This window comes from Anoplopoma fimbria, chromosome 4, assembly GCF_027596085.1.
Source record: "Anoplopoma fimbria isolate UVic2021 breed Golden Eagle Sablefish chromosome 4, Afim_UVic_2022, whole genome shotgun sequence".
NCBI classification, from domain to species: domain Eukaryota; kingdom Metazoa; phylum Chordata; class Actinopteri; order Perciformes; family Anoplopomatidae; genus Anoplopoma; species Anoplopoma fimbria.
Genome location: NC_072452.1, coordinates 16079422 through 16088593, shown reverse-complemented (window position 1 = coordinate 16088593; position 9172 = coordinate 16079422). Strand labels below are relative to the sequence as shown.

At 39.9% G+C, this 9172-nt stretch overlaps 1 protein-coding gene across 1 annotated transcript in view; it reads left to right on the top strand.

The window, feature by feature from the left end:
- The first annotated feature begins 7145 nt into the window (after positions 1–7145).
- Positions 7146–9172, top strand: part of cdx4 (caudal type homeobox 4) — a 2962-nt gene continuing 935 nt past the window's right edge. Inside the window, exons 1-2 of the mRNA XM_054598118.1 lie at positions 7146–7581; positions 8877–9022. Coding sequence (XP_054454093.1) covers positions 7146–7581; positions 8877–9022 — 582 coding nt within the window. The remainder of the gene's footprint in view (positions 7582–8876; positions 9023–9172) is intronic.

The following is a 9172-nucleotide window of genomic DNA, read 5'->3' as shown; positions in this document are numbered from 1 at the left end:
ATAAATCTGTCCGCAGATCAGGATGTGAGTCAAGAAGTTTTTGCTCCGACTAGAATCCTATAAGACTTTAATGAAGTCTGATTTTATTCATATATATTAAAAATAAACTTTCAACTTGAATAAGGATTCTTTCTGCAGGATCCAATCTGAGGACTTTTAGTTACCGAAAAATATTAGGCATCATAGTCAGAAATGTTTCTGTTTCACCCACTGTGCAGACTGTTTTTATTCTCCCTGTTTCACAATGCATCTACCAAAAACACCTCTCCCCTCCTTGAACTCTTCTCAAGTTCAGCCAAACACTGTTTCCACTGATCATTAAAAGGTGTTCATGATTTGACGTCTGAAACTACACCAAAAAACATCCGGCAGAATCTGTGCAGCTTGAAATCCTATCATACAGTGATTTAGGCCCATCGACCCCCCCGCCCCTCCTCCTCCTTCCATATATAAGCAGCTGCACAAGGCTATTCCCAGACCCCTGCCCAAGAAGGTGAATGGTGGGTAGGCTACATCCGTGCCTCTCACCTAAATGCAAAACAATGAGCCGGATGCTGCCCCCTTAAGACAACTTACTTCAGTTCACCTTTAACGAGAGAAGTCTGAGCCAACGACACAAACAGCTAAATAAAGACTCTTTATATCTCTATGTGTGTGGGGCTTTAGCACCACTGTGGTTCAAAGGGCAAAGAGGACGAAAACAAACACATCACAACAACATCAGGTAAATATATTGTTAATATGTGAAGTAGTGTGAATGTCTGCCATCATGAATGTGCTGTGTTGGGGAAAAAGCATAATTAAAAATATTTAAATTAAAAGATCAAAACCTACAAGGCGACAAATATAATCCCCACCTAGTTTTTTTTCATTTTCAACTCAGCTACAGTGTGTAAAATATTAACAGGGGTATCCAGGTGGTTAACATGCATGCTGTGTAATGCTGTTAGTTTCCAACTTCTACTCAGGTTTTCTGTCTGCACTGACACTGTTGCTATTAAATAATATAATGTTTAACATGTTTATCATCATAATGTAGCACGTTAACATTTGTTAATCAGCACCAAACACAAAGTACAGCTGAGGCTGATTGGAATGTCATTAGTTTTGAAGGTATTTAATCATAAACCAAGGCATACATTCAAAATAAAAGCCTGCCTGCATCAATTTATCCAATAGCTGTTGAGACATCTTACAAAAAATCTCAAATGTAGACCTCATGGCGGCGCTAGAGGAAAGGTCAGAAGATCACCAGAGTCAGTAGGATTCATCCTCTGGGGATGTGAATGTCACAAAATTCAATCAAGAACCCAACAAACCTGAGGAACACCTGGTGACTCCACTTGTTATCTCTCATAAGGATATGTGATGTTGCTGACGCAGCAGAGCTTCAGAATCACTTCAGGAAATCCAAAAAGTGGCATTTCGTTCTGGTTAAGCAACTCATGTGTTTTGAATTAGTGAGAACAATCGAACGTAATTCAAAATGTTTCTTGATCTCTTAAAAACACGTTCCACAAAAAACACCTCAAAGCTTTTATTGTCAGCCTGAATTTTAATTTCCCCGTCTGGAATGCCAGTGGAGTTTTAAAAAATAGTAGTTTCCAGAGAACTGCAACACAACTATGTCAGCCCTGCACCCTCGGGAGTCTCCAGATTCATCAAAGCCCATTCAAAGGCAAAAGTGCAGTGAAACCAGCTCACCCACTTGCCCCTTTGTCTACCTCTCTGGCGGGGGGGTGAGGAGAATAGAGCGCTCATGCACCAGGAGAGCCTGGGAAAAATGCCGTCTGATGGTCTGAGGTCTGGCATAATGTGAACATGGCGGGGTCATTTTGGCGCTCAGAGGCATGTTTTCTGTGAAATGTTGCAGCTCCAATGCTGCTTTTGGGGAACTGAAATCCCTTTCAAGTTGCTTTCCAACTGTTGGACATCAGAACCTCCTGTTTGCAAATATGAGGTTTCTGGCCTCATCTCATCTCTGCAAAAATTTGCAATGATGCATTCAATGGCTTATGTTACCACACATAATATATGAATGAAGGTAGTTAGATTGTAAATTGGTCGGTTGGACAAAAACTTTGGTCCAGATTGAAATATCAACAAATTAAAAGCATGATTGCTGTGAAATCTGTCACCAGTCTACATGGTCCCCAGAGGATGAATCCTCCTGACTTTGATGATTCTCTGACATTTCCTTTTCCGAACCCTGAGTTTGACATTTATGGCTTATTGTGAGACGTGTAAACAACTATTGAATAGACAAACTGATTACTATTAAATTTGGTGTACACATGCATGCTCCCCTCAGTCAGGATCAATTTGAATCACTTTGCTAATCCCCTGACTTTCCATCTGCTTTGAATCAGTATGTTGGCGTTGTTATTTTTAGCATGTTAGCCTTCATAATAAAAGTGAACTCCCTGTTTGAATGTTTATCTGTGTTTCTTTGTCTCTAGGCATCGAATGATTCATATGCTCTAGTTTGAAAAAAGTTAAATTCTTCGCCACCCCCGGATGTAGAAAATGTTCTCTCTCTTTCATAAAAATCAAAACAATAACAGCTCACAAACAGAAACATTCTTCACAATCTTGCCTGATCTTCAATCAAAAACTCTCGAACATGTCTTGTGTTTGCAGCATCCTGCTTCGCATGTGTTTCACATTACAGATGACAAACTGAGGATCGTGCATGTGTGTCAGCCATGCAGGCAGTTTCTCTAAAAATAGAAGCAGATGGTCCTGTTTTTACCTCCCTTCCTGCAGAGAAACGCTGTGGCCACTTAAATAACATCAATGAAGTTATGCAACAAACTGAATTCTTATGCTGACTGTCACTGATCCACTACATGCACACTTTGCTGAACTCGGAGAAAGAACAGTTGTTTGTTTCTTTGTATTTTAATAAGAAATTTGAGTGAGTGAGACACTGAGTTCACGTCTCTCCATCGACACATGTTGGAGAATGCAAGTATGCAAATGTAACACCTGGAATTATTCTAATGAAGGTCCTCTTTTGTTCGGTCTTGTCCTACTTCCTGTTTGTGTGATTGTCTGCCCCGCCCCTTATGAGCTTCACCTGTTGCTCATCAGCTCTGCTGTCACCTGTCCCTCGTTATCTCCCTCCTTTCCTTCTGTATTTAGTCTGTGTGCTTCTCTTTTCTTTTGGCAGTTTGTCTCTGTTGTGCCATGATCCTATGAGTTTTATTTGCTTGTGATCTGCTGGCTGTACCTGCCTGACTTTTAGACTTTTTGTTTGGTAAAAAGTATCTTCATTGAATCTGCCAGCCTCTGACTCTGGATTTTTTCCCATCGGCTGTGACAGAAACATAAATCACTCTGTATAAAAGGTTGACTCAGCCCTTCTAGACCAGTAAGATATACAGAACACTTACAGATATACGTATGTGGTCTTTGTGGTGAGGATGAATCAAATTTTGAAAACACATTTTAAGACCAAGCGGGTTAGAAGTCATTAATCAAAAAAGGAATATTTGAACAACTCTGCAAATTCCATTACAGTGATTACTTGTGATTATCAGTCTGATGTAAAGTCCTTCTCGGATCTGCTGCTAGGAATGTGCTGTTTCAGGGTTTTTACAATTTGACTAGATGTCAAACTGGTATAACAGTGCAGTTTGGTCTGAACAAGAAAAACCCAGCATGACCCTTCAAAACAATCATGGATACTCTCACAGCATGTCAATCATTTGCAAAGCACTTTGTAAGCACTCATCTTATTGAGCTGCACATTTGTGCAACTTCTTGGAATCTGATGAGGAAAAGACAGATGAACTCATCCGTCCATCGATGCATGAAAAGACCAGAAACAGCTCATAACTAACTCAATTACGCCATCTAGTGAATTCACATGCAGTCTATTCATGAGTGTTGTTGGTGAGTTTCAGCCAAATGCACCACACATCTGATTTTACTGTAAACACCAAATTAAAACACAGACTTTTCAGACATTTTGTAAATAAATATTTAAATAATCTGATTGTTATCTGAAAAGCAAAAAAAACATTTTATATCCTAAACATATTTTAGGACTTTAGTCATTTAGGACTGACTTTAAAAATGGATAACAGAAACATTCCTAAAATATCAGAACACCAATTGAACCTCACTAAAGACTTTACACAAACATAACATAAAATGTGTGAAAACCACTATGACTTTGCTTTTGAGGTTAAATTAACGGCAGGTATAATAGGAAAATCCAAGTTGTTGATGGTGTCATTGACTGGAGCTGCTCTGAGCTGAATGACTGCAGCCATGATGATACATGAGCATATGTTTCTGAATCAGGTGCTTATGTGCGTTCAGTCACTGAATAAATGTTACGTTATGACAAGGCATCACTTCACCTACAGAGTTGCATAAAAAAATGTCCTCGTCAAACTTCCTCTTATGATGTTACTCATCAGCATGTTGCAAAAAACATCTGACTTCCGATTAGGCCTCCTCTTTTCGACACATTTCCAAAATGATCGTCAATGACACAACATTAAGATAAATGCATTGTCATTAAGATAGTGATGCAAACTCAGGTGGTTTCTCTTTCATTGTATTGCTCCATGTATTTAAAATAAGTTCAATGAAAGGCAACAAATTATCGTTTTGTAGCTTAATGACAAAAATAGAAAATAAATATCGTTAAAAAAATGGACAGTTTGTCTGTTTGTAATCTATAACCTAAACTCAGTGGAACAGCAGTTTGTAAATGTGGATCTTAAAGTGTATTGGTACATTAACTTTCTGTCATTCTGAGTAAATCAGCCTGTATAATACATATTGTTGAGCCGTGATTGTGGTGAACAATATGATGTATGTCTTTAAATGTTTTTGTTGGTGGGGGCTGCCCTCTTGAGGTCAACGGTCTGGTGAGTGGTGAGCAGTGGTGGAGAAAAAGTAAAAATACTCATCACGCAGAATGGCCCAAATTTGAATTTATATGAACATTGCTTTTATGATTTTAAATTGGTCATATACCGCTATTGTGTGGACACACTAGCTTGTGTGTTTATTGATGCCTCTGAACTGTAGTTGAGTAGAAGTATAAAGTCATTCAGAATGGAAATACTCAATTTCTCAAAAATACTCAAAAAAGTTGTACTTAAGGACTGTATTGAGTAATTATAGTTAGTTATTGAGTTAGTTAGTGTTCAGTAAAAACAACCTGCAGCCGTTGTTCTGCAGAAGTCCACAAGAGGGCAGCAATACATGTGATCAATCTAGGCTCTGGAAACTTAAAGACATAAAGCAACCTGAGCATAAATGCAGAACAATGTAGTAATGTATCTCAGTCTACACTGGAGGCCAACTGACTGAGAAAAGTTATGAAAGAAAACTACCAAAGGAAGTCTTGAAATCAAGACATAAAAATGCACAGTAAGAAAGCCAAGAAGTAGCTCGATAAGTGAGTTCTTCCCAAAAGGCCTGACCTTCTCCTCACTAACATGGATCTGCATGAAGTTTTATACATCACCCTGAGAATAAACTGTTTTCGGTCACATATCAGAGGAAAGGCATTAATTCATTCTCTTCTGACATACACATTTTTTAGGATGTGTTTATAGTTTGGCCAAGTGATTATGGTAGTTTTAAACTGTAAAATCTTCAAAACAGCCAGGAAAACAAATGTAAACGTGTCATACTTGATATCTTCACTAAACAGACAGCTTTATGACATAATGATGTACAAGTCAGAGAAGTGGCTGTCAGAGGCCAACTCGATTAGACTGTCTCATTAATATTTTGTGGTCAATAAACGGATTCTTCAGAGACATCGATCAGCATTTATGACTTTTAGACAAGCCAATTAGGCTTCCTGCTAAAGAGGCCCTGAGACACCTGTCAAATTAATCACAAATATACCAAGAAATGGCAAAAAATATGAGAAGAAGAACAAGAAGATCAAGAAGAAGATTGATTGTTTTAAACGATCAACAGACGCACAGTAAAGCTCAGACTTGGGCCTGAAATGAAATAGAGGAAAAAGTCTTAAACGTGTGAGGCCTTTTCAGATTTATGCTCAGTTTAGTTGTTTCATTCACTAAATTTTGCCTAAATGCGTTTAGTTTCCTGCACGTTTGCAGCGAGCGATGGCAACATAAAGTATAAACTGAGCGTCAGAACACGTTTTTTCAAACCCCAATTTTAATCGGGTAGTTAACTTGTAGCTCCCCGAGATTCATGGCACGTTTTAGACACGAACACAGAAAAATAAATTCTCTGTAACTTCAGGAGTCGGTGGTGACTGATGTGTGGAGGGCCGCTGTTTGTCACAGAGGGGGTTGTTGGAGTTTCCTTGTAACCGGAATTAGCTGCGAAGTGCGACCTTGAGGTGTGAACAAGGAATATGAAAGGTCCTGCTTGCTTCAAGAGAAAGTCTCTCATACTTTGCACCTAGTTTGCAAGTGAATCTCTTAACAAATAAAACGGGATTTACGTGTGAAGCGTGGTTGGAAACTGCTGAATTCCCATAATAACAACAGATTTTCAACCCAGAATAGTGAATTCTGGATTCAGTTTGGAGAGATCTAACTATTGAGCTAATGTGAAAATAAGTCTGTATTCTGTTATCATGTTAAAGGCACTTAGGCAATTCATTGCCTCTAGTAAGTGAATGCTTGTAACATATATAATAAAACATATCTGCGCGTAATTACGCACAGGCATTTGTGGCTCGGTGCGTTGTGTGGACGTGTTGCCTCGGTTTATTGCCGGCCTGTGCAGCTGATAGGCCGTGGTGCTGAGTTATTCATGGGTGGAGGGCTGAGGGTCAGGATAGGCCCACTGTCAGCCGATGACGCGCTGCAGGACAGACGCAAAGGGACAGCTGGGCCTGCCGCACCGCTCACTCTCATTTTAATGCAAATCTCCAAGAGTTTAGGAGTTGGCTGACGTCAAGCAGGCCTTAGTATACCCTCACCACCTTGTCAACAGAGACACATCATGTAAGACTGGAGACAGACTGGAACTACGTCGTATTTCACACTGGGAACCCATTTGGACTAAAAGAGCAGAAGGATTGTTTTTTTTTTAAACAGTTTCAGGGAAACAATGTCGCCTTAGAATAGGCTACATTATTCCCTCTGCTGTTCCATCAAATTTCATCGTTTTTTTTTTTTGTACAAATCATGTATGTGGGATACATTCTGGATAAAGAAAGCGGCATGTATCACCAGGGGCCAGTCAGAAGAACGAGCATCAATCTGCCACCACAGAACTTTGTTTCCACACCTCAGTACGCCGACTTTACCGGATACCATCATGTGCCAAACATGGATACGCACGCACAGTCTTCGGGGAGTTGGGGACCCACGTATGGCGCTCAGAGGGAAGACTGGGGTGCATATAGTCTGGGACCACCTAATGCTATCCCTACACCTATGAACAACTCCTCTCCTGCACAAGTCCCTTACTGCTCGTCTGAGTACACTCATATGCATCCTCCAGGATCTGCGGTGTTACAGCCGCCGCCGGAGAGCGTTAACATTGCACAACTCTCCCCCGATAGAGAGAGGCGCAACTCATTCCAGTGGATGAGTAAAAATGCACAAGCATCTTCTACAGGTGAGACCATCATCTATTGTGCCAAAAATGGTGTTATGTAATTGCCTTGTTCTTGCAACATTAGTGTTTTGAGCATCGCAGTTTGTGTTTCCGCTCGAGTTTTTCTTTCTGGCAGCTCCATGTCATTTACAAAAAATGGGATCGCATTTGTAAGATTAAAAACAAGGGACACACATCAATATGCCAAACTTATTATACTGGAAATGAAATATCAAAAGTAGAGTAGACCGCCTTATGAGGGTTGCTGACATTTGGGCTAAAAAAAAACGTTTAAAATGGAAACAGAATGAGTGTATTTAAAGTCTAGAATTGCATAGGCCTCTATTAAATAAAACATAACGATATGCATAAGTTTGGCAGAGTAGAGTCAGTCAAACGTGTCCATAAAACATTTCCATATCTCATAATTCTGATGGGGAAATGGATTGTAGCTCGGTTTACTGTATTCTCTTCTGGGGTGGATATTGAAAAAGAAGGTGTGAAGAGTCGGCGCCAGGCCCAGTTGTGATGTTAATGTCATTATTCCTGGAGATGTGAGGTCGACTTCCCTGTCACATTGTTGGGTGTTTCGTGTGGTATCCGTCATATCCAGGCGGTGGCCTTTGCTTTCAACACCTCTTCACTTTGATATGCACCAACCTCCCTTCCTCTCCAAGAGTTATATTGCCGGAAAGAGTGACGCTTTTCACAGCCCGTGTCTCAAAAGTGGAGTAGTACAAACTGTTGGCCTTTACAGAGGCGTGAATTACAGTTTTACATCGAATATTTATCAATTATGAGGGCCTAGAATAAAACAGACCAACACTAACTTATATATATTGAATTAATTTACCTCCGAGTTATTGTGGGGATCAACTTTATTTTTATTTTGATAACATTTGTCATCGTCAGCCATCTGTTATCAAACTTGCATACAGTCAAAGTTAACATGCACTCCTATAACAGGTCTGTAAAAGACAAATCCAACAGTGCATCAGCTCCACAGATGTTTGTCCTATCTCTTGTGTCGTTTGTTTCTTTTTAACTTGTCAGCAGAGGATCTGATTGTTGGCTGTTTGAAATGCCCCGTACTACAGCTGTCATCAAAGCAAGATGAAAAAGCTCAATTTGCGTATCTGAAGAGAAAGCAGGGATGTGGATTTCAGAGGCAGCTAATAAAGATGCTATGTGCAGATAGGCCGGTCCTGGCTTGCAGCCCTTCTCTGTGTAAATCTTCCAGTTCAGCCGCCTGGCTGCTTGACTTAAAGAAGCACAATATCAATGCTGTGTGTTTTTCTTTCGTGTCGCCTTTGCAGGTAAAACAAGAACGAAGGAGAAATACAGGGTAGTTTACACAGACCATCAGAGGCTGGAGCTGGAGAAGGAGTTTCACTTCAACAGATACATCACCATCAGGAGGAAATCTGAACTGGCTCTCAACCTCGGTCTGTCGGAAAGACAGGTATGTCTAAATCAGAATGAAATACTTATGCCTGGTTTATTTTATTTGCAGAAACACGCAATACAACAATTAAATACACAACATATACAGCCTAAATGTGTGAGAATTAATGGAAACCTCATTAAAATATGTTCACACGTGTAACTTACA